The following is a 26,785-nucleotide window of genomic DNA, read 5'->3' on the forward strand; positions in this document are numbered from 1 at the left end:
CCTTTCTAGACTGATAGATGTCACTGACTATGTTTCTTATCTGTTCTTGAATATCTTTAGATGGCACCATGATATGTTGCTTTTTCAGATCTGTTAGCCTACTTCACTTTGTCAGACAGGTTCTATTTAAGGGATTTCTGGATTCAACAGGTCTGGGAGTAATCAGGTCTCGATGTGGATAGTCAAACTAAACTCAGCTTTTCTAAAAGTGGGTGGTAGTTAATCACAGTTAGTTCATTATTTAAGAAGTGGGGCAATGACTTTTTTACTTAGAACCAGGTAGGTTAGGATGGCTTTGTTCCTTTAATAAATGAAAAAAGTACAATATGAAATACTTTATATAAATGGAAGTCTCTTAAAACACAAGGTATTTTTGTTTACTCTGTACTTCACACGTCCACCACAGAGAGCCCTCAGAGGATGAACACCACATCTTATTTTATTTTTGTCTGATAACCAGTGAATTTATGTTGGTTTTTAAGATCTGGACTTCTTTGTTTTGTCTTGGGATAATGATATTTGTTTTTCACATGATTAAAAAATAGTTTTAGCCATATTTTCAAGATCTTAGAGAAATAGACTATTATAAAGGGAAGAAGTGCTGTTATCCTGAGAAAACACAAGAAGTTAAGAAAAGCCTCCAGAAAGAGATGTTAACACAAGAAAAACAGAATATAATAGAGAGGTACTTGTACAGTACTTGTACTGACCAGCAGCTCCTGGGGCAGGTTGAACTTCCTGTTGTTGTCTCAGGAAGAACAACTTCTGCTGGGCTTTCTTTTGGACAGAGTCTATGTGGGAAGTCCACTTCAGGTCCCAGGAGATTGTGCATCCCTGAAAAACTGTCATCTCCAAAGCCTTGAGTGGGTGGTTCTGCAATCCTCCCGTCTGTTTGCGGACTCACCACCGTCTCTGAGAGAGTGGTGTCTGTTCTCTCCAGTAAACCAAAACCCCTGCCAGCTCTAGGGCCTCTTCATGTGCAGCCTGGGTGGGTTTAGCATACTTTTGGCCCCAAGCAAAGACTAACTTGTGGCCCTTCCCTATTTAGGAAGAATTAATCATAGCAGGGACCAAAATATTTTTGGGTGCCTCTAGACATATAACCTGATGTGTGCTGGACATCTACTTTTGGCCAAATGGTGAATCTCCTCAGTTTGTTGCTTAAATGTTCTTCTCACATGATTTTTTTCCATCTTGCCTAAAGGAAGTAAACCTTTTAAAAACTAGAAAAGCACTCAGTGAGCGCAGACCTCCGCCATTAGCCCTATCTCCCAATAGTAAATAATCCTTTAAAAAATTCCTGGATCCAGACGGTGATCTGGATCAGTCCCAAAATCTAATCAGTTCTTCCTTATGCCATTTCTGACATTTCCTGAAAATTTTACTAAAATCCATCCATAGCTTTTTGAGTTATGTTGCTAACAAAGTAACAAACTAACTAACAAACCCTGACGATAACATAACCTCCTTGGCGAAGGTAATAACAGATTCAGCTGGTGCACACTGCATTCATCCACTAGATGGCGAAGTTGACTTGGTGTTTGATTTCCTCTCACATGCATCAGGATGTCTGTGTTTAATGACACTAAAATATCAGAGATAAAACATGATTTTTAATGTTAACTGTCTGAATGTTTTCGTCACGATAACGTCTGTGAATGAATAGAGAACCCTATCGGCTGGTCGTGATGACAGAGGACGAGAAAACATCTGAATAAATGAGCAGAGAGAAGCCTGAGCATGTTCACAACACACCTTCAGGAAGTGTCGGTGTTTGATGCAGACACACGTTCAGCCTCTTCAGTTTCTCCTTCATCATTATTCCAGAGAGGACACCTGTAGGAGCACCTCTCCTCCTCCTCTGTCTGAATAAATGCACACACACATATAAATCCCTCCTCTCGCACACATTTGAGAGCATTTATCTTATGTTTCTGCTCTCACTCCCTGAAGTTCACTTCATTTCCTGGATGTTCTTTCTGGAGCTGCATTTAGGCTCAGACGAGGCCGACGTAAATAAGATCATTTAGCAGACGATGTCTGCTGGAGCACAGAGAGCAGAGCCAGACTGCATCATCTTTAAACAAAATTCATTTTCCGAAATTGTTCCTCAATTTTTAGACTCAGGTTTCCACAGATTGCTTTTATCGATAGAAAATGTTTATTTTGATGGATGTTGTTTATATTGATTGATATCTTTATGTTGACATATAATTTCTGTTTTAATTTATTGAACATCCATCCAGCTCTTCTGTCTGAATGATTTTAATGTGATGCTGCTGGTTCTGCAGGTTCAGTGTTGTCTGCTGTGTTCAGACATGACCCACTTTGAGCTTCATGTGAATGTTTAATATCAGACAGTGAATGATGTTTCTCCGTGTCTTAAATTTATTCTGTTCTGAGAAGTGATTTCATGTGGCCTACAGTGTTATACAAATGTTAAATAAAATGAATGATCAATGGAGGATTATAAATGAATGTTGGTCTTAGTGATGCTGTACGGTGGTGCAGTGGTTAGCTTGCTATAGGTGCTATGGGACTTTGCTGTGTCTTCCTGTGATGTGTGGGTTCTCTCCTGGTTCTCTGACTTCCTCCCATGCTCGCTGGGTTCCTTGGTGACTTTTAATCCGCCACTGGGGTGAGCGTGATCATGGGTGGTCATCTGTATTTCAGCCTTGTGATTGGCTGGTGACCAGTCCAGGAGTAGATAATGAAAGAATGTTGGTCTTAGGATGCTTTGACGCCTAAGGGTCATTTGCATTTTTTTAGAATTCATACTATAAAATGATTTTTGCGTTTAAAGTGGGCCAAATCTCATCCCAACAACACACTACACATCACATGACTGCTTTTCACACTGCACAGGTAAACATCGCCACTTTCCCCAAAGCTCGAGAGAAGTAGTTTATCCAGCTACACAATGACATCCTAGATGCTTAATTGACTTTAGTGAGATAAGCACATTAAAAGCTGACACCACCAATTGTGTTCTCACTGCTCTAGAGTTCAAAGTGAAAGCAAGCTTAGACCACCTCCTCCACTCAATCTCAGCACATTGTCTTGTTTAAAACAGAGCTCAGTTGTCATTTTCACATCTGTCCAAACAAGTTGAGCCAAAGACGGGACGTCCTTTTGTTTCAGGATTTCTCCTCCAAATGATCAAGGTGTTTGATCATCTTTATTCTCATGGATGAACAGTCATAAGGATCCAAAAAGGTCAAAGACTACTTGTAGTTTTCACCGTCATCTCAGTCCCACATCCACACACTCATCCTAACCATGTGTAAGTGTTTCCTGCAGCTGGAGGCCTTTTTTCCTCCATCCTGACAGAAAGTACAGAGGAAATCAGAGCGCAGCAGGCATGGAGATGAGTGATGAAATCGAAGCATTTGTCTGTGAAATCGTGTGAAACGACGGACACCGGCCGAGTTCTGATCTCGCTTCAGTGAGGAAGTCTGATCTGATCCAGACCCTGAAAGTAAAATTTATCAGGACATGTCGTCTGTAGCAGCCTTCCATTTATACCTGTGGAAGAATATCCCAGCATGCACCAGGGAAAAAGAGCAGCTGTGGGTAATCAGTTTATGTCAAAGGTCAATGGAATCTGCAGAATCTGATACGTCTTAATGTGAGTTTGAACAAGTAGAGCCTTAAGGATGATATGAGCCTGGGTGTTCTCAAATCTGAGTCAACTTAATAGTCTGAAATTAAAACCATTTTTGAAATTGTTATCTAGAGTCAGGGTAAAACACAGCAGCACTGGCTCCTCTGTACCAACACTGTGATTCTATGCATAGATCCATGCATCCATACATGCACCCATCCACCAATCCATTCATCCATGGACTGGGTCACAATATCAACAGGCTACGTAAACTCTCTAACCAGTAACATTTCCCAGCTCCTCCAGGGGGATCCAGAGGCATTCCCAGACCAGATGGGGTGTTTAATCCCTTGAGCGAGTTCTGGGTCTACTTACACTCCCTTCCAAAAAGGAGGAATCCTGATCAGAATCACCTCAGTCATCCTACTCCATGCTCTCTCCCAATGTGCTACTCTATCTGCCTGTTAATCTCACAGTCCACTGGAGATCATTGGTTTACCCTTATATAAATTATGTTTTTTTTTTTTCTGATGGATTTGAACATTTTTTCTGACTTTTGTTCTCTAAATCCAGTCTGAATCCACCTCCTGCTGGGATTAGGTTAATCTCAATGTTTTGCACAGATCTCCTATCCAAACAGAATTATTTACATTAGAAAATCCAGTCTTGGAGGAAATGACATGTTTGTAAAATACTGCAGCAGCAGCAGCTGTTGCTGGTGCTAAAATTCATCCAGAAAATTATTCAGCGTTGATGTACTTTGGTGCAGAAGGGCTCAAAGAACAGCATTAAACATTCAACTATTTATAGGAGGAAGTTTTCTGCCTTAAAGCAGAGAGACGGTGCAGACATGTGAGCTGGTTAAATATGACGCAAAGAACACATGTAAGGAGAATTACAAAGGTGTGAGAGTGAACTGTGGTCAGGCACGGTGCCTGAGTCAGTTTGCAGAGGTGGTCCAGGGTATGATTCATCTGTTGGCAAATCTAGATGTCTCCTGTCTCTTCAAATTCCATCTTATCTGTGTATCATGGGCCCGTTTCATTCTCTGAGCTGTAGTTAAATGTAGTAGTAGAGGTAATATTGGCGTCTCAGAAGTGATAAAAACATCCATTGTAGCAGAATGGACCACATGAACTATGCAGAGCATGAATGTGATGGAATACAGCAGGTCTGGTGGAAGTAAAAAGCTGGTCTGATGGAGGTGAAGAGCAAGTCTGATGGAGGTGAAGAGCTGGTACGATGGAGGTGAACAGCAGGTCTGATGGAGGTGAAGAGCAGGTCTGATGGAGATGAAGAGCTGGTATGATGGAGATGAAGAGCTGGTATGATGGAGGTGAAGAGCTGGTATGAAGGAGGTGAACAGCAGGTCTGATGGAGATGAAGAGGAGGTCTGATGGAGATGAAGAGCAGGTCTGATGGAGATGAAGAGCAGGTCTGATGGAGATGAAGAGCAGGTCTGATGGAGATGAAGAGCTGGTATAATGGAGATAAAGAGCTGGTATGATGGAGATGAAGAGCTGGTATAATGGAGATGAAGAGCTGGTATGATGGAGATGAAGAGCTGGTATGATGGAGGTGAAGAGCAGGTCTGATAGAGGGGAACAGCAGGTCTTTTGTTATCTCTCTCAGCCTGCCTTAAATTCTCCTCAGTCTGTTCTACAGATATAAAGCAGCTCTGTCTCTCTATCCCAGCGTGTCTAAAGGATAATGGGAGCTGACAGGACCGAATAAAGAGCTGGACTCTGAAGAGAATCTCAGATATTAAAATAAAGTCTCTGAAGGAGTGAAAGCAGCCTTAAATCCTACAGTTAGCTTTCATTTTTATGGTCAGGAGCTTGTCAGAGAATGTTGATGGTACTTCTAAAACTAACATCATATTACAGAATCACTGCTATGAAAAGTACCTGACTTTCCAGTGATACATACTGAGAAAATGACCACATGATAAACCAGCGGTTGGCTGTTAGGATATGCCTCAGACCCACACTGATACACTGCTGTCAACATTAACATCAGTTCTACTTGTATGTATTGACTAAACTCCAATCTAATGGGCCTTGAAAATCAGACACTGCTTTTGAAACTTATGAGACTGTCCTGAACTAAAATTGGTACCCTTTAACTTCATATTTTGTTGACAACCTTTTGAGGCAGTCACAGCAATCAAGCAATTTCTGTAACTCTCAATGAGACTTCTGCACCTGTCCCAGGTATTTTGGCCCACTCCTCATTGACAATTGGTGGCTTTCTCTTTCTTTAATGGAAGAGTACCAAACATTTTGTCCATGTGTGTTTCTAATTGAAAACAGATTTGAAACCAACATCATCATGATCTGGGTTGACGTGTGGTGATTGGCGACAATAGCATCATGTCAAACCTTGTTAAATGTGTAGTCTGATCCATACTTAGGAGTTTCTTTTCCTTCTGGATGAGGAGAAATAAAGATGCCTGTTTAATGATGTTGAATGCTACAGACCCACACTGACTGGAACATTTTCTGCTGGTTTCATTCACTCTCATCGTTTGTCTACACATCTCTCTCATCACCTATGTCTCTTGCATACACACAAACATGCTGGGGTTGCCATGGTGATTTGCATGCTGTGCTCTGGAGGTTGCCATGGCAGCGTTTTTTTTAAACGGGGTGGCGTGTTTTTGTTTTGTCGCTCAGCCTCCTCCAGCAGCAGCCACTCATATTAATAATCCAGTTTGTGTTTGTGGCTGTTGAACGCAGCGTGAGATGTTTACTGACTCTGAAATGGATCCTAATGAGAGAGAAAGAGGGCGAGAGAGAGAGGGAGAGAGAGAGGGCGTGTCTGCAGACATGATGAGCTGATGATTGAAAAACAATCTGAAGAGGTGATGAGTGTGGAGGATGAAATAAGAGAGAGAGAGAGTGTCACCGCCTCACCCTGCTGCTAAAAGAAAATGATGATTACCCCGTCACGCTGTTTTTGTCATAACCTTGCTCTGTTTGTCTTCCTCTCTGAGCTTTAAAAATTAAAACTCTCTCTGTGTGTTTGTGCACATTAAAGCAGAGTCATGAGAGCTGGAGGAAGAGACAAATCAACAGATTGATCGTCTGAAGACAGAGATTCAGCATCCAGCGGGACATCACTGCATGAAAACACTTCCTCTCTGCTTCCTGTCATTCCAAGATTTATAATAATTTATTCTGTTTTGTCCTCCAAGTTCAGCCTGGAGTGAGCAGGAGGGGAATAAACCTTAGTACTGAGAAATAAAACATGGTGGATGCACTAAAATCCGCTCTAATATAAGTAGAGCTGGAGGCAATCTCAGAAAACCTTAGTGGACTGGAATCTGAGCCCAGCCCACCTTTCTACCAACTATTCATTCATTCATTCATATTCTTCATTAGTTAGAATACAGATAAACCAACACAGAGCTGTGCTTGATGGTGTAACATTAACGGTTTATAGGTTTTTTCAGTCCCTTGATCCCGATTTTAAAATTTTAGATGTGGGTCAGGAGGTACAGCAATTATGAATCAATGATGATGCATAAAAGGTAGTCCATTAAAGCTCTAAGTGGTGCTGCACACTGCAGTTCATTTATTAATGAAAATGCTGATATACTTTTTAAGATAAAAAAAAAACTTTGTGGGGTACTGGTTAGACTGGAATGACTACTGGAAATGGATGTAGTGTTTTACAAACTCTTATAAGGATGGGAAGCAGGTGAAGCTGAGGATGTTAGGGGCTTTTTTCACTCCAGTTCTGCCAAATAGAAGTCTATAGTTGGCAACATTTGGAAAAGTGGGTGGAGCTGGTGAGGAACAAGGGTTTCTGACCCTTTGCCAAAAGTTGCCAACAAATGACATTCAACAAAGGTAAAGATTGTTTGTACATCTGTTTATGAGGCTAAGTAATGATGTGTCATTTATGAATGAGCTTTATCAGCTGACTCTTATGTGAACAATAGGAGCTGTCTACCATTTAAGAGCCAGTTTCCTTTCTTCCTTTTTTTTATTTAATCAACATCCAGAAGCCAAACTGGTACCAAATGAAGAGCCATTTTGGAGCCAAAGAACCAGCTCTTGGCTGAGCAAAACCAAGTGATCCAGACCTCTGAATGGAAACAGATTTCCTATTACAAAGAGCGAGGCTAGGACATCAGCTGAGGAAACACAAGAAAGCTCAGAGTTTACTGTGACAAACTGGACTGAACCAATCGGACCATATGTGTGTCATCTGACTCCGCCCCCCCAAGACTTTAGAAGGAGGCTTTTTATTCATTCCTGCCACTGTGTCTCTGTAAGATTTTTGTTTTTTACTTTTTCCTTGTCCCTACTTTCAGGATATGATTGAAGCTCACAATCTTTTATTTTCCTGGTTTAAATAGTTAACAGCACTAAACTTCAGCAAACTGAGAGCACTTCTTGATGTAGAAATCACTTCCTGCCCTCATTGAAGTTTTTCACTGTGAAAGGATACCATTGATAAAACAGTGCTCTTACCAGGGCTACAATACAGTTCAGCCAGTCAGCAGGCTTCATCTGATCAAGATATTTTTGAGGTAAAATGCACGTATGCATATCAATCATGTCAATCACTGCTAAATTTGGCTGATTTAATGAAGCCAAACCAGAACCAAATGAAGGGCTGTTTGGGAACTGATGAGGTGGCTGGTTTTACTGAGCTGAACTGAATGAGCTGGATCTCTAGAGGTGCCAAATTCTCATCACTATTTGACTGAAATAATAACTTTGCCATGATGATGGATGTTCTAGATCCTAAAATGGTCCTGGAGGAGATAAGGATGGAGGAGAGAGGAGGCTTCTAGAGCGGGGATACACCAGTGTTTCTTCTGTGGAAGTCTGTGAAAACATAATGAAACCTCCTTTTTTCTGCATGGTTCTCCTTCAAACAGCAGATCAGGTTTCCAAGGAGACAAACGCCACACATGGAACAGGTTTCTGTTTCTAAAAGAAGAATAAAGATCCAGACGTGTCAGCTTTGACACTGATTTATTCCCTTATCCCTGCCTCTATACCTCCAGATCATGTTCTGTGAAATCATAGAAACGTCTGAGTGTGCTGTCTCGGTTTGTGTCGCCTCTGTCCTCAGATAATCGATGCTTCTCAGTCCCTGCAGCTTTCTGAAGGGTTCCTCTCCATAAGATCAGAATCCAGAGGCTTTCATACTGTCAGCGCAGATAAAGTCACATTAAGGAGGCATGGTTTCTGTAAAGATGGAGAATATGAAGCAGAAAGCTGTCATTAAAGCTACAACCATCCACTAAAGATAGAATCGACTGTTTTTTCAAGTGTCCTGTGTTTAGAGAGAAATATATAATCATCACTGTTCTCACGACCCCCAAAAGTCTTGGTCTTGTCTTGGTCTCAGTGCACTCTGGTCCTGGGCAAGTCTTGGTCTCAGATGGTGTGGTCTTGAGTACAACACTACTGCTCAGCACTGCAGTCTGATCTCTCCAGGTGGACATGACAGTAAACCTCTACTGGAGACAACGTTCAAGCTCACACTGAGCTCTCAGTAAAGATGTCTCTGGACCAAAAACTAATCATAGTGATGATCACCCTCCCTATTCTCCTGACCTAGCTTTTTCCTCAGATCAAATCTGTGCTCAACGCAACAAGTTTAGAGTCCCTGTCAGACGTTTGGGGACAGAAAAAGATCTACTGCACTAATCTGATCAGTGAAGACCTGAATGAGTGGTGTGTTAATGCAGAGGAGGAGACTGAAGGAGAAAGACTCAGAAGAAAGTTTATGTTCAGTAAAACTGGATTACAGCATTAGTCTCCTTTTTTAATAGAGATGACAGAGTACTGTGTTGATTCTATCACATAGCTGTCTTTTGTCCTCATCGTATATTTATTTTCTGATTGATCTGATCAAAAACAGAGATCCTGTCATGTAAGCAGGTGCTGTTTCTACCTGACCATGTCCTGTTTGTTTAAGCCTCTGTGTCTTTGTGTAAACAGGGATCAGCCTGTGGCCCCCAGTCCCCTCCATCCATCAGTCTGTCTTTTCTTTTCGGCTCCTGTTTGTGAATGCTCTTATCTCCACAGACCCTCGTGCCACGGCGTGTTTACTGCCCACACTCTCACAAAGGGCCAGAGAGCTCTGTGGACTCACATACACAGAGTGGGAGGGGGTCAGCAGCGCTAAGTACACAGAGAGAGCCGGCCCCTCTCTGCCAGGTTTCGATCCCTCTCTTCTTCATGATCAGAGAACAAACAGACGTCTGTTCTTCAGTCTGCAGACCTGCAGAGAGGAGTGCAAACATCAGACTCAAATCAACGTTTGGACAACAGCAGAGATTCATGCATGTTCATGCTGCAAATGTCTGTTTTAGGGGACAACATTAGCTAAAATCCAGCTACCGATAGGTTAAGGTTAGTGTGAATAGAGTGTGCAAACATCTCCCATATATATGATTATTCACTAACATATGTCATGAATAAGTAACATCTGTGAAAAGGGACAAGAAAACATGTGACAAGTGGCAAAAATCAGTTAAAATAGAAAAAAAAACCAGCATAAAAGGGTAAAAAGGGGCAAAAATGGTCAATAAGAGGCATTAATAAGCAAAAAAAGGTTTAAGTGACAGAAATGGGCAAGTGGAAAAATAGGCAAGGTTTTAAAGAGAATCTGCAGAAACGGGCAAAAAGGGTGCAAAAAGTGGTTCTAAAAAGTCACTGAAATTGGTGTAAAGGGTAAAAATGAAATAAAAGTGGTAAAGAAAGGTTGAAAAAAGTGGCGAAAAAGGGTGAATGAAGCAAAAAGCTGCCAAAGTAGGCAGTTGAAAAAATACATGTTACCGAAATTGGCATAGCTACAAACATGTAAAAAAGTGCAAATATGAGTAAAAAAAAAAAAGGGGGGGGGGGTTAAAAAGTGTCAGAAATGGGTGGGGAAAGGGCAAAAATGGGATAAGAGTGGCAAAGAATTGGCGAAAAAGCAGCAGAAGGTGGCAAAAACAGACACAAAGTGGTAAAGTTGCATAAAGATGTTGCAGAAATGGCAAAAAAGTGGGGAAAAATGCAGTCTAACAGAAAAACATTGTGGGCAAAAAGTTGTTAAAACATGTTGCAGAAGTGGGTGAAATAGGACAAGATTGTATAAAAGTGGCAAAAATGGGCAAAAAGCCAAAAAATAGGTTAAAAGTGGCAAAAACATCCCTCATTTCCCATCATGCAAACGTTTCTTTAAATCTCTCCTTTAGTGGAACTCTTTCCAGAACTTTCTGCAAATGATGAATGGATGTGTTTGGTTTGTTTAATGTCAGACTGGTATCTTCATCATCTTGTTTGTTGTGCCTTTTCCTCCATGGATTCCTCTGCAGCTCTACAAGTCTAAACATGCTGCAGGTTTCTGCAGAATCCCACCTGAGAGTTTCCTCTCAGTGAATCTGAGAAACAAAAAGTTAAAATCATATTTCCTTCTTCAGTGAGGAGAAGAAAACATTTCTATTAAACGGCTCCAAATCTTCCAGCTGAAGGTCTGCTCCAGACGCTGACCTTTTCTCTGTTCATTCAGGAGACTCCTCTGTGATTAAAAAAGGCTTAAACCAAACAGAACTGCTCCTCACACTCGGCGGAGGTTTCTCTGACATTTAGCTGATGCTGACAGAAAATAAAGAGCCTCATCACAGTGTCAGAGCTCAGCGGGGCTCATCTTTTCAGAGCTTTGTTTACATCACACCATGAAACGCTGTGAGGAGAGGAAGACTGGCAAATGTATCAAATATCAGTTTGAAAAGGCCAAGATGTCCGTCTTTGGTTCACATACTCTCTGTGGGAGGTTCAGACTGAATTTTATATTCCAGATGATTTCCAATGGATTAAAAAGATCAACTATTTGTATTTATCAGCTGATTTACTCCTTTTGTGAAGGTTTTGCTACTGAGATTATGGTCTCAGCCTTCAGTTTCAAGTCTTCTTCATCACACTGAGATGATCATTTAATGTATTATAGTCACATCTAGAGTAACAGAGGCCAGAAAAAGTGGAGGAGTTAACAACACTCAGAGGGCTGTTTATCTTTGAAGGATGTTTTGTTCATACTGTATTAGATGTATATATATATATACTTTACTGTCTCCAGGGGTGTGGCAGTAGGTTTCACCCTGTGTACATGGACAGCCTCTGGCTTCTATACCCCAGTCATTCCTCACTCTCTCATCTGTCTTTAAGACCAAATCCATTATTCTCCTTAATAATAAAGGCATAAGGAAGACTAATTTTAAATCTATAGTCCTCATGGGGGCGTTTAACTTGTGCAGAAGTGCAAGAAAAACTCCATGAAACTCAAGCTCAACTGGCAACCATAAAAACATGGTTTTTAATTTAGCTTGCCCTTTTCTTTTGCCCTGCCTTCTTTTTCAAATAGGAAAAAAAAAAGCCAAGATGTCAAAATCAAAGTTACAGAACAGTAATCCAAGAGGGACTCCTACATCCACATTAACCAAATTTTTAAAAGTAAAAAATGATTGATCAAACAAAAGTATTCTTCCTGTTTTTTGGTCTGTTTGTATTCACGCAGCATGAACAATGAAGTCTTAGGGAATTTTGGTTTCAAACTCTGGATCACAGACGTCCTGGTGTTTGAGCAACCAGTCTCTGGAGCAGGTCTAACTTCTGTGAAAAGACTGAGACATGATGAAGGTTTGATATAAAGAAATCAGCAAGTTTTCACAGGCTTTTGGCCTTTCACAGAGGTTATGAAACTTGACTCATAGAAGCAGGTTTGAACTCGCCAGCTGATAAAGAATCACTGAGCTAATTTACACTGGTTTGGTCTCCTTAAGTCTCTTTAAGAAGAAAAACAAAGAAAATATCCTTCACTAACACTTTTAAGGGAAAGTCAAATGTGTAACCTTTGTCACTGAGAAGGATCTTATGGACATACACTGATAGATGCCAGACTGAGAGGGCTGTTCTGTGCCATTATGTAAAGGTAAGCACCTGGGCCTCATTCTCCTGTGGGCTCCAAGATTTAGTGGTGATAGGTGGACATCAAATATAAGGAATACCATAGCTTCCAGTACCAGTGCTTCAACATCAACATCCAGGCTCCTCAAGGACCCCATAATGTCTTCATGTGAATCTAATGATAGTACAGTAGATCCCTATAAACAGAGTGGAACTATGAATGATGGATTACTGTGTGGTAAAATGGATCAATAAATCCAAATGCCTGCTTAGAGTCAGAAGAACAGATATGTCACCAATAGTGAGGATCTATCATATTTTTCTAAGTTCCACCTGGACTAGAGACATGTTCAGATATCAGGATGGCAAGTGTTCATTAACTTCACTATATGTGAGTGGTTTTCTGTTTTATGCTCTCTCCCAGTTGCTTTTTTCACATCTTTAAGTCATAAACTCTCACAGCTCACTCTGGGTTAGATCAAACTGAAGCTAACTTTAAAGACTTACTGAACGGTCTGCAGTGAGTCATGCCTCAGATTTATGACTCAATCTTCAAACTCCTGCTCCTGAGCTGCAGAATTCATTCTGGACATTTCTCCATTAAGGTGTAAACTCCTCCTTTACTACCCTGGATGATGAAAACGGTGAAGAATAAAGGAATAGAAATCACATTTCTGATTTAAAGATAAAAACTCGTGTGCTTCTGCACTGCCGCTCTGCATTTCTGGAGAACTTTGATTTCCTGCTTCATGCTCGGTCACCACAAAGGACCAAATTTAGCAACAGCTTTATGGAAATGGAAATGTACAAAGGAGAGAGAGCAGAGCGGGAGCCACAGTCATGCAGGCTTTAACCCTGTGTGACAACATGCTGCAGGCCCTGCGCCCATGAAGGAGATGGTTCTCTTTTTTATGATTTATAACATCCCAAAAGTGTACATTTTGATATGATTCTTGCCAAACTCATTCACTTTAGAAACCTTTTTGATACCACAGCGACAAAAATAAAAGTCCTTGTCATCCAGTATACTTTCTTTTCTTTAATAAGAAAAATCTGCAGTCAGACTCCTCACACCGTAAGTAATACTAGAATTTGCTGGTCTAAAATATTGCCAATGTTTTTATGCAACATAGACAGCATGCACACTCTTTGTGCCAATTTAGATGGCTTAATTCATGCAACTTAGCATAAAACAGACATAGTTTTCAAGCTTTGGTGTAATTCAGAGTTTTTTACATCAGGTACGATTGATTTACATCATGCTCAAGCACAATTGCCCTAACCTGACATGCAAGATGGATTTATTTCAAACATCGTTCTGTCTGTCACATCTCTACAGGCCAATCAGAGCAACAAAACATGTGATGTAGTCACTATCGAGCTGCATGTGCGCAGCTACTGAGGAATAACGCGAAATATGACGACTATAGACATGTCAGTACATGACTTTTGTCGTTTTTGAAAAGAAAACAACTCACTGCTGTTCTTTGTTCTTCTTTTAAGGAAGAAATGTCGTCAAGTTCTGATAAAGCTGGTGCTTTAGCAGCATCCACGCTAATCTTTTCCTCCATAACTGCACCAGCTCTTGCTGCTGCTTGTTTACATCACGACTCTGCTGCGCCTGAAAGTACTGCCCCTTGTCGCTGATTGGTCCTGTCACTTTCTAACTGGGCCCAAACGGGTCAGATGGGAGCTTTGCAAGATGGATTCACCAGCGAAAAACAAGGAAATTGGCGTATCCAATCTGCTTTGCAAGGTTACAATTGCCCTCTTCTTACTTCTTCATCTGCCTTGCAGCTCAGATGATGAAATGGGCCTGTTCTGCACAGATATGATAGTTTTTAAAGAGACAGGAGATGTTTAGAGTTGACTATCCTGCTCCACTCACTGATGAGAGCCCTGTACTTGAGCACAGTTGAATTCACAGTCCCTCATGTTACAAGTATGTTTGCATTCACGTTGACCAAGCCCCTGAAGGTGCCTTTGTCTGCAGCCTGTCCTCTTGACATTTAATAGAACATGAACTAACATCTTCATCAGGGTTAGAATTTCCTCTCTGTTAAACATGAAGATGCATGTTTCAGAGACTTTAGCACTTTTTGAAGTATTAAAATAAAATATGATATTAAATTGATCAAAGAATCAAACATTTGGGCACCCGTACCGTAAAATCTGTTTCTGGTTTTAATAGTAATCCAGACATTATGACACTAGGAGAATATTTAAGACGGTTTTTGGATGTTAAAGCCTTAAGCCAAATCTGAGGGAATAAAACCCCCGCCATGTTGAACATGACAATAAAGAGCGAGCGTGCTGAATGAGCCTCCTCTTTGTGCAGATTACGCTGGATTTGAAGGCTGAGAGCGGAGCTGTCACCCGGGGGGAGCTCATTACGGGGCTGCAGGCCGGGATCTGAAGCATGTCAGCCCAAACTCTGCTGTAATTAATTCCACTCCTTTTGGCTCTTTTTTCTCCTCCATTAATCTGTGTATTTAATTAAGGTCTGCTTGCTTTAACGGCAGGGAGCGAGGGGGAGACAAATGAAAAGTAGGAGCAAAGTTACGCACCATTTGATGTAAAAATCCTCCAGGTCTTTACTCTCCCCGCTCTAACAGGAAGACTGTGCTCCCTCGTTTGTACCTAAATTAATATCTGCTGACACTGGAGATGAAATTATCCCAGCTGCTCTCACAGCACCAGCCCAGCATTATTACACCCTCTATCTGGTTTGGTTCGTGTCAGGTTTAGGGTGCATTAAAGCACTGGTTGCACTGATTTTACAGGGTGTGCAAAGCTCTGTCTGCTCTGAGGTTGTTAAAATGAACTAAAATCGTGTCTTGTTGAAAACTTCAATTGATGTTAACACCAGAGTACCACATTTTCACGTGGATCGTGGGTAGCTTGTGGATCTTTATTAGACATAAGCAGAGATTGTAGGTTGGGAATCATGGCATTAAATAATTTCAAGTAAACAAGGTAAACGGTTGAATATTGTAGATCAACAGTTCATTACTTCTCCATCTAACAGCAGTTATTTTAAAGTTTAACAGACCAGTAGCTTTCAGCAAAGAGGATGGTTTCTATCCTGTTTCCATAGAGTACCCTGATAGCCTGATCTCAGCACTGTTTAACCGACCAACATCATAAAAAAAGGATTTTAAAAAAGGGTTCCAGGGTTGCTGCTTGTTCACCTTCTTGCTCACTTCCTCTCCTCCTATCTTAATTGATCTTTTCTCTTAGCCTCAGTTGTTTTATCGCACATCCAGGAATCTAATCAGATTAGACCAGATGGGGACTAGAGATGAAAGAATAATCTCCATCCATCCATCCATCCATCTATCCATCCATCCATCCATCCATCCATCCATCCATCCAGTCATCCCAGACATCCCTCTTCCCAGTGACAAATTCCAACTCCTGGGGGATTCAGAGGCATGTTCATTGATTGCAGTTGTTAATATCCCTCCCACTTCTCTGTTCTCTATGTTTTCCTGCTCTGATGATCAGCTGATACATATAGTTTATCAACTTGGTTCAGGAATGAAGACCACACCTCTACCTAATCCCATTTTCACTGCCTAATTTATGGAAACATGTCTGACTCAACAATAAGCCTCTGACTCTGCTTTCAAGAAAGCCTCATCTCTCTAACCCTCAAACCCTTAAACCCTCACCCTCATCCCTCTAGCCCTCAAACCCAGAAACCCTTACATCATCCCTCTTTCGATAGTTACCCTCATCCCTCCACCCTTTTCCTCATCCCTCAGTCCCACAACCCTGGCCCTCATCCCTCTATTCCATGACTTCAACCCTCATTCCTCTATCTCATTACCTTTACCCTCATCTGTCCGTCCCTCAACCCTGACCCTTCAGTCCCACAGTTCTGACCTTCGTCCCTCTATCCCATGACCCTTACCCTCATCCTTTCATCCCTCCACCTTGACCCTCATCCCTCTATCCCATGACCTTTACCCTCATCCCTCCGTCCCTTTACCTTGACCCTGATCCTTCAATCCCACAACTCTGACCCTCATCCCTCTATCCCACCCTGGCTCCCATCCCTTCATCCCTCCAACTTGACCCTAATCCCACTACCATTACTCTCATCCCTCCATTTCTGAATCATTACAATTCTGTAAGTTATAAATTCCCAAACATTTTTCTGACTTGCACAGTCTTAGTTAGTGAATGGGTGTTTACATAAACAAAACTATTCCAGCTCCTCAGGATACCCCTGATTTTCATTTTTCTTGTTTTTTTTTTTTTTTTTTTTTTCTGCAAAGCAGATTGCATGCCAGGACAGCCAGTCAATAATGCAGATCATCCTCCATGTTTGTTTTTCTTCTGAAGTTCCAGCGAGTTCTGATGTCTATGCAATCTTCTCTTTGAAATTGCCACTATAAACTGCCGCTGTGTGGTCTCAGTCTGGATAAAGTGTCTAGTGTGTGTGTGTTCAGAGGAATATAATGCTTAAAATGGATTAAACTGTCCTTTTGTTTGTGGTTTCCCTCATTCTTAAAGGGGCTATATGTAAGTTTTCTGCTTTCACACTTCCTATATATTGGTGCACACTTTATCCCGATGTGAAGAACGAGGCTCTTTATTTCTTCCTTGTTTGCTTGTAGAAGCCTGTTGAGTCAGATTCATCAGCTGATAAACCAGAGGCTCATTCATACGCAAGGACTGTGCCGTCGTGGACAAGCAACACAATACTGTTGTAGTTTGCCTAATGGTCGGCAGTGTTGCTACACTGATTTTTTTTCTATAAGTTACATATAGCCTCTTTAAAATCAGTTAAGACTCAAATATTATCTAACTAGCCAGCCAAAGCCCCACCACAGCCCCTGATTTTTGTCTGTTGCCGATCTAAAGTCATTTGGCTTCATATTCCTCAGAAAGCATTGGCTGACATCAGTGAGAAAGCATGAAAATGAATTTAACATCCTGGTTTTGGAGTCAAGTCATAAGAATTTTCTGAAATCACCTTATCTCTCATTTCTGGATGTTTTTATCTGTTCAGGTTGTTCTTCTCTGTCCATGTTTGTTTACTAATCAGAGTTTTATCATGGCTGCAGACTGGTAATCTTTGTTCTCATAAGAACATTTCTACCTCCAGGAGATCCACAGGAAGATTAAACCATAAGTCAAGCTCTTATTGGAAATGTAAGACTATTTCTGATGCTGCAGGGCTTCAATCTGTCAAACATGAGGAGTAACAGAATCAGCAGGTCTATAAACGGACACGGCCAGAGCCTTCCTGCTGCAGAACCACCCTCCTTCTCTAATCTGTGTTATTGGAGGTCAAAACAGAAAGAAGATAAACAGCAGCAGTGTTTACCTCCCTCTGTACGTTTTCTCACCCTCCGTATTTTCAGCCTGTTTTTCCACAAACAAAATGCTGATAACGCTCCAAATATGACAGCCTGTCGCTCCTGTTCCTGATAAGAAAACCTCACTATGATGTTCTGTACGGCGTTCTTTCATGATCACAGACAGACACAGCTTCAGACAGAGTGCACGCTTATTTACATTTTATTATTCAGAGTCTTTCCACAAAAGTAGCAGTCACAAAAAGTCACTGATGGATGAGCACTGAGGACAGAAAACAAGAGGAAGATGTAAGATCTGAGAGGATTTTTGGCAAACTTTGGTAGAAAATAGTCATACAAAATAAAGAAAAACAGACCAGAGATAAGGTCTGGTTGTTTTATGGAGGATAAGGCTGCAGACAGGTCATATTTTTAACTCATTAATCAGATTTATTGTTGACAGAAAAACCTAAACTTACTCGTTCTGGAGCTTTCTTTAGTGCTACGTTCTCATCAGCAGATTCACCTTCAGCCACCACAATAACATGTTTAAATGCAGTTAGGAAGGTTGAATTATTGAGTTAAGGCCTTCACTCAGAGAGAGACAGCAAAAAAAAAAAATCTGTGTTGGAATTTGATGCGCCCATCTTTGGTTGTGTTATTTTAACAAATAAAGGAAGTATGCTCTGAAAAAATCACTTTTCACCTTTTTATAAAGTTAGGAGAGCTGAAGAGAGACAGGAAACATCAGGAGAGAGAGTGGGGGAAGACATGCACCAAACAGCACAGAGACCAGGGATAAAACCATAGAGGACTAAAACCTTAGTATATGGGTGTTTGCTCTACCCACTGAGCCAAACTAGTGCCCAACAGAGTCTACACATCCATCATCCATCATTCATCCATCCATCCATTCATGCATCCATCTATCATCTATCCATCTATCCATCTTCCAAGGTGTTCCCAGGCCAGATGAGACCTAGTCCTAGGTCTACCACTGGGTCTCCTCCCAGTTGGATGTGCCTGGAAGACCTCCAGAGGGAGGTGACTGGGAGGCAAAACCACCTTCCTTGGCTCCTTTTGAGGTAAAGTAGCAGCAGCGCAACTTAAAGCTCTCTCCGGATGGCCAAGCTCCTTACCATATCTCTAAGGCTGAACTCAGTCACCCACCTGAGGAATCTCATTTCAACTGCTTGAACCTGCGATCTTATCATTTGGTTACTAGAAAAAAGCTGACTGTGCACTGATATAAAAATGACCAAAAAGTACACCTTTAGTTGAATGCAGTCTGTACTTTTGTGTCTTCTAATGGGAACTGTTGCAAAGCATTTCTTCTGTCAGATGTGACATGCAGCCTGGTCAGCAGCCTTTCCTCTCTCTCCCTGGCTGTTTGTCCTCTCTCTACCTGGAGCACACCTGAGTGTGATCTGAACTCAAAGCAAATAGAGGAGCATGTGGCTGGCACACACTTGTGGAAAGAAGACTCGTGTTAGGAAGTTTTATCAGCCTGATTTGATTTGATTCTTCCCCTTTAGCTTTCTGTCGCATGCATGTTTTGTTTTAGTTTCATCATTAGGTCCATTTTCAATTGCTACAAAAGCACTTTTTATTATAGAAATCCTGTTGTTCAAATATCACTATAACCTAGAGAAATGGCGTGCCTCATGTTTGTACCAATAGTTTAAAGGGTAGAATGTATGGAATACAGGGAGCTGTACAGTTTGCTCATATTTTCACTGTAAAGATATAAAACCAATTTACTATCTATCAATGTTTGGTTAGGTCAAACAGAAGAAGATCCACAGTAACTATCCAAAGAGGGCAATATTCCCCATGCTGCAAAGGATGAAAATGAATCAAACTGAATCTGCTGATGAGAAAATGGTGAAAGCTCCAGGACAAGAGATGATGAAATCAGGTCAACCTCTTACACTCTGTTCAACATTAGTGTCATCAAAAACAGGAAATTAAAATTATTTGTTAAAAAAGCAGCAAAAGTCTCATTTCAAACCTTTTCAGGTTTCATCAGTTGATCAGTTTTCTTTTAAAATTCATGGAAGAAATGTTTTGGCACCAGTAGAGCGAGCTTAATAAGCTCAATTCTGTGTATGCAGCTTTTAAAGGGTTATTCTGGAGTTTATCCACCCTGTACCTAAATTATGGGGCATATTCTGGAGTTCTAGGGTATTTTCTTGTATGTCATGGTTGTTTTGCAGTATGCCCAAGCATGATTGTTCTCCCTCCTCTCTCCTCTCCTGGTCTGCATTCAAATTAGTAACACTGCCCAGTGCTTGAGCGTTCTTGTTTCACAGTCTGATACAGTAGGTGGTATGCATGTGGTTGGTTTCAGGGTTAATGTTCATGGGTGCTGGATTTTCTCGGGAACAAACCCCAGAATGTCAGAATGGAAGAGAGGTCACACCTCAGCCATCTTAAACCCTGAACACTGGAACACCTCTAGGGTGTGTCCTCAGTCCTTTTCTCTACACCCTCTTCACATATGACAGCTCGCCAATTCACTCCACCAACACTGCTAAAATTTGTAGAAAATTTGCTGATGACACCACAGTAGTAGACCTGATCAACAACTATGAGACTGCCCAAAATGGATCATTAATGCCAAATGTGAAACAAGGTTTGATCAGACTGGGTGACAGGGACCAGGAGGGATTGGGCTTGACTTTTATCTCTTTGTTTTAACCTCAGATAAACTTTTTAAAATGGTTTATCATCTTCCATATTTTTCCTTTCATAATCGTGGAGATGATTTAACATGAAAAATAAAATGGTCCTAGAGTTAAAAACAGCAGAATAACCCTTTAAATGTGACAGAGTGAAGAGAAGCACAGTGAGCGATCCTGAAGAAGAAGAAGACGTGACTTTTCTCTGTGTTGTAAAATAAATAAACAGGGTTGACACACGTGCGACCAGGATATTAAAAGTGTCTTTTTTTAAAAAGTGTCTCTGTCGGCGTTTGATCCACAGTTTTTAACCAAACAGTCCAAAGTGAAGCTTTAAAAAACACTGTGCCATAACAAGAGTACAAAAATACACAACTATGCAGACTGGACTATTAAAAGAGTCTGTATGAACGCTGCTGCTCCCTGCTGATTGGCTGCTCGCTACGGGGGCGGAGTCAGCTGTGTGACAGCAGAGTGAGCGCTCAGCTGATCTGCAGCATAGAAAATGTTTCCAACGCTCCAGGAGAGCGAGGTGAGCTGGTGAGAGGCAGCGGGTGGGGTCAGATGGCGTAGTCGTCCTGAGAGGCAGGGCTGAAGGCAGAGCTCCTCAGGGCGTCCAAACAGTTGACGAGGATGAGTGTGCCGGTCAGGTGCTTCCAGCGTTTGGTGATGGGGTTCTTCATCTTGTCCAGACCAAGGTGGAGCTCCTGGATCACGTCTCTGTAGCTGTCCCCGATCTGAGCAGCCCACGTCACCAGGAAGTCGTAGGCTGGCTTCCACATTGCCTGTCGACCACGGAGAGGGAAATGGTTATAAAAATGTCAGGATACTAGAATAAGAAAATTCTGAAAGGAGTAGAAAAAAACTAAAAATATAAAAACTTTAAAACACCATGGCATTGAAAATATAAGTCAGAGACACCTGATACACTGGCAACATTTCAGAGCAGAAATGTCAACGCATTTGAAGAATCAGAGATGCTTATTCACACAGGATTAGTATTACCTGAGGACCTGTGTCCTGAAATATGGTCAGTAATATGCCCTGGAGATTTTACCAACATTATCGATACAGGATTAAAAACATAGATGTCCTGTGAGATTACTAAGTTACAAGAGGTCCCTCGGTAATACTAATCCTGTATGAATAAAGCATTAATCAAAGACTCATCTAAAATTTAAACATCTCACAAGTAAAACTCAGACTTTTTTAAATTCTTATAGCCCTAAATATCAAAAGTCTGATTTAAGATCCCTTTTTTTCACAAACATAAGCAGTAAATCATTCCATATTTTAACCAGCTCCATATTAGAAAGAATAAACCAGGGCTGAACAACTCTGTGAAACCTAATTGTAATTAATTTCACTCATATTGTAGATTCAATATAAATTGCTGTCTAAAGGAAATGATAGTTCTTATGCCATTCTCATTCAGATAAAAAAAAACGGAAGAAAATAAGGAAAGCAGGATTTTTAAAAATAATTAATCCAAAAAATAAATGCTTGAATGTTTGCATGATGTTTAAAGCAGAACATCTCTGCTGCAAAAAAATATTACTTTCTTATTCTGACTTACAAATTAAATTTTACACCTTCTGCAATTTGAAAATTGTAGTAGATCATATTGCAATTTAATCTAAATTTTTAATAATTTCTCAGCCCTAACCCTAAATGTGAATATTTTTTATTTTTACCTCGCTGTCCACCACTCCGTTCTTGTCTCGATGTGGCGCCTCGTACGCGTCCATCTGCTGCCGGGAAACCTTGACGAGCCTCTCTGCGAGCTCCCTCCAGCGCCCAGCCACCTCTACCGCCGTGGTCAGGAGCACGAAGTCCATGACGAGCCGGGCCACAAGTCCCTGACAGTCCATCTTCAAAAGAGCCTGCAGGGGGCGACAACGGGAGGAAAATTGTGTAAATGAACACTGAACAAAGTAGATATTGGACTACATAATAAAACATAGACCATACAGACGTACGAGCTCAGACACCATCAACATTAAACCAGAGCAGAAACCAGTTTGACTTAAACTTGACTCAGATGATTAAAGGTTCATGAGAAGGTTTCCCTCCTCTGACTTTATCCTGGGATTTTTCCAGCGCCTGCTCCACAATCCGACTGTAAATCTCAGCTTTGGACATTTTTCACGTTCTTTCTTTGAGCTGGAAACAGAAATAAGAGCCTCATGCTGCCCTGACAGAAACTCTGAGGATTTACTCTCCTGGTAATACACAAACACAGACATGGGGCTACTCATACCCACAGAGAAGTCTGAAAACATCACAATAAATAAACTCAGCCAGAAGCTACTGAAACTTTACTGATTAAAATAGCAATAGGGCAGATCAAAAACACCAGAAACAGTTTCTGTAGTCTCTACAACATGGTCCAGTATTTCAGCTCAGAGGCCTGAAAGCTAAATGTGTTAATTTCACAGTCCTCTTTTTACCTTTACATTTTTACTGCTTTAGAGCAGCTAAGATGAATTAATTTCTGATAATTATCTCATGAAAAGCAAAAGACAAAGTAAAAGATAAAAAACAATAATGTCAGATTAGAATACATTAAATCCAATAAAGCACAAAATATTATTCATAAAAACTGCCACCTTGTGTAAATGTGCAACTTTGTATTATTAAATTAATTTTTTTATGGCGTATATTTTTATAAACAAATCAAAGATAAATCTCTTCAGGCAGAATTCTGCACACTGACAAAATTGCACAAATAAGTTTGCAACATTTCAGGGCTTAAACATTCAGATCTTAGTTTCTCTGGTGTTTTGGTCGACACAGCAGGTCTGGAGTGGCTGCATGCCAACTGCTGTCAAAGTTTCCATCACAAGGTTTTCGAGAAACCAGATACTCAAAGATCAGTTTTATTAGCCAGAAAAAGTTAGACTGTGTCTCTGTTTAAAGGAAGTTCAAGTACTGAGTAGGGGTCTTGTTTATGAGTGAGGGTAGGATGAGCCTTAGACTGACAGGTGGATTGATGGAGTGTCAGCAGTATGCAGGCGTTGTGCAGGAGTATGAAGTTGCAGGTTTGAGTGGCTGAAATGATTTGGAGGAGGCCAGGGGCAGACCAAAAGCTCAGGAGGGATTTTTTCTCCTGTTAGACTTGGGAACAGCTCAAATTTCATTATTCAATATTCCCCTTTCATTTTGATAAACCAGTGTGTCTAGAGTGAGGGCAAAACTAAAACCAGACCTAGGCTGCCTGCCTGATCGTGGAGGTGAAGTTAAAGCTCCAGTTTTGGCCTCGGCTTCGTGTTCAGGAATGTTTGGAACGACAGGATGTGGAGGAGGAGGGGGAGGATGGAGGGGGGAGTTGGGGTGAGGAATGCAGATGCCCGCTCCAGCAGCCTCTCTGACTCTGAGGATGAGATAACAGAGCAGCTGAGAGCCAATCAGATGAGCTGAAGGTTTGTTTAGGAGCAGACAAAGAGACCTGGGAGAATCAGTACCCATTTTCACTCTTGGTTTGTTTGTTACTTTGTCTTCAGGATGTTTAGAGGAAGAGAAGAAACACCTGTTTCCTCACTGAATAACCACAGGAAGTTCCTGCCAAAATAAAAGAGATCACTTCCAGGCTGACTTAAGGTTGAAGGGTCTGTGAACAGAGCTGCTGTTTTAATGCCAACAGCAGCCACAACCAAGGTTTCAGAACGCAACTCCCTGGTGTATATAAACTTGGCTGAAAAAGTAAGTAAATGAGTTTTTGGTAGATTGTTTTTTTTGTTGTAACAGTGCTTCTTGGTAATAAATCTTGTACCGTTGTAAAGCTATTTGTAAGGAACATGCATTTGTGGGATGAGCAGCAGAGCTGAGTATTTGGGTTGGCCCATGAAAAATGTTTCAGATCTTCTCTGCTAAAGACAAAAGGCTTATTATGCTGTTTCTATTGGCTCTTGGAAGTTGACAATCAGGTGTGTAATTGGCTGATTAGTGTCTGGTATCTCCTTAACCCACAGAAATCTCACTGTTAAAACATGAAAACTGTAAAAGAATCCTGTCCTAATCTGAGCAGCAACTGTAGACCTGGAAACTTTACCTTTAAAAACACAAGCCAGATGGGTTTAACCCCCCTCCATTGTTGTTGACATTGGTGGTACAAGTCCCACCTCTTTTTCAGTTGGCCAGTGAGGGAGTGTTTTCACCTGAGAATGCTGTGACAAAAACAGCTGACACTGAGGGTGTTACAGTCAGGATGCTGAGTACTGAAAAGATGATGTAAGTTTTGTCTTGAAAAAGATGTTTGGGAGTTCAGTTTTTAGTTTAAGGGACTGAGTTCTAAGTTCAGTCGATCTGCGCTAGTCTGAGAGTGGTGTTTGTGGTCAATCTTTGTTGTATGTCGTAAGTATTATCAGCAGGAAAAACAATAAGAGAGAGGACAAGATGAGTGCAGCGCTGCTGTTTTAAAAGCCAGCTGGTCTGAGAGAAAGCACATCATTGGCTCTGTGTATGTGTCAGTATTGTGTAGGTAGATTCCCCAGTGTTTATCCAGAGGCACTGCAGCTCTTCAGCAGCATAAATCATCTGCCCGTCACAATAAGAACAAAATTCCTGCAGACGTTTTTCTTTTCTTTAGATAACGTGAAAATGAAGCAATCACGCCTGAATCCAGAGAATAACAGAGAGAGAGCGTCTCTGATGAGCACCGTGTTTCCTTCATATTCCTTGTGTTTCTGTTCCTCGCTCTCGGCTGCAGGCCGACGCTCCATCTCTCCTCTTCAATCTCCTCTTTATTATTTTTCGATCCCGTCTTCATTTTCCATCTGATTTCCTCCATCTCTCCCATCTGCAGCCCTCACTCTCCGTCTGCTCCTCACTGCTTTTTCATTCCTCTTCCAGTTTGGATGTGAAGCCGGCCTCTCCACCTCTTCACCTCTTCATAAACAGAGGTCAGAGACAAAAACAGGATGAGGAGGTGAGCTTTAAAAAGGACTACCTGCATCGCTTCTATTACACTGTTTCACTGACCTCAAATAAAAAAAGAACCACAGCAGTTATTCCTCAGAGCTTAAGGCCGAGGTCAGACTCCACGTTATAACCACCACTATAACCATGAGGGTTTCAGGACTGTCAGCTCTGAAAAATCAATGCTTTTATCCTGTGTGGTGTGTCATAGAGACAATCAAGACCACAACTGGGACGCCCCACAACCTCCCAACAGAAAGTCCAGCATGTTTGATAGAAGGAGGGGACGTTGTCAGTGACGCTAATGAGGGCACAGAGAGGTCTGTCCCAAATGTAAACAAACCAAACACTGAAGCTCTGAGACAGAGGAAAAGTTTATGGAGCTCTGACAATGACATTGAACCCCTGAGGTTTTATGATGTGAGTCGTTGTTAACAGAAAAAGAGAAAGAAATGGACGTATAAGTCCTAATAATTAATGCACTGTCCATTCGTTGTATATCATCATTATTTCATGTAGCCTAGCGTTAGTTAGTGCAGGACACGGTAGTCATACGTCAAGGTGATGGCCATCACCTCCCAGCTCCCACAGCCAATCACAGCTCTTTCTCTCTTCTAATACCTCCTCCTCCACCTCAGCCTCCTCCTTTAAAACATAAAGCTTGTTGTATCCTCATTCAGATGCATGCTACTATGGATTAATTGCTTTTGAACTAATTTTCTTGTATTCACTATGCATTGTTATAAATGTATCTATCTCTATGGGGGTTCCCAGCCATGTGCTTCATGGAAAGTCAAATCATGCTGCTGACTAACCCAAGGAGCATCTTCAGAGCAGAACTTTCTCCACCAAGTAAAACTGTAGATCCATTTAATAATAAAAGGGTTAAATGTATGATGAGTGTTCCTGACTTAACTGTTTTAAAGCCCATTAAAGGAGAATGCTTGTTCGCATATAAAGAGGTAGATTGGTTCAGGTGTTAACTGAATAACTGACTTTATTCAAGTTTGTCACTAAACTGAATTTTCTTTTTCTGGATGTGCCATCATAACACAACTGTCCACTTGCTAAGTCAGCTAATTAACTTTTATTTAATAACACTTTAAATATTATAATATGCAAGAAAGTGCTGTAGGTGTGCATAAGGCGTAAATTTCTCCCTCTCCTTTGTCCCCAGCGTGTTTACTGACCTTCTAAAACCTTCATGTCCACCACTAAAACAGCTGTAGTATTTGCTGGTATTTTCACTGATGCTGCTGTTATCTGTTGTGGTGAAGTGGGATTGTGAACGCTTCCTTAAGACTCTTTTGACCTGGCTGGATTCTCATCCTCACATCTTTATCAATGTTTTCAAGA

At 41.2% G+C, this 26,785-nt stretch overlaps 1 protein-coding gene across 1 annotated transcript in view; it reads right to left on the reverse strand.

Moving 5' to 3' along the window:
• Window positions 1-18,038: 18,038 nt before the first annotated feature.
• Window positions 18,039-26,785, reverse strand: part of LOC121522465 (SH3 domain-binding protein 4) — a 46,420-nt gene continuing 37,673 nt past the window's right edge. Inside the window, exons 4-5 of the mRNA XM_041806891.1 lie at window positions 22,207-22,395; window positions 18,039-21,297 (exon numbers count right to left, since the gene is read on the reverse strand). Coding sequence (XP_041662825.1) covers window positions 21,073-21,297; window positions 22,207-22,395 — 414 coding nt within the window. The 3' untranslated portion in view covers window positions 18,039-21,072. The remainder of the gene's footprint in view (window positions 21,298-22,206; window positions 22,396-26,785) is intronic.

This window comes from Cheilinus undulatus, linkage group 15, assembly GCF_018320785.1.
Source record: "Cheilinus undulatus linkage group 15, ASM1832078v1, whole genome shotgun sequence".
In the NCBI taxonomy this organism is placed as follows: domain Eukaryota; kingdom Metazoa; phylum Chordata; class Actinopteri; order Labriformes; family Labridae; genus Cheilinus; species Cheilinus undulatus.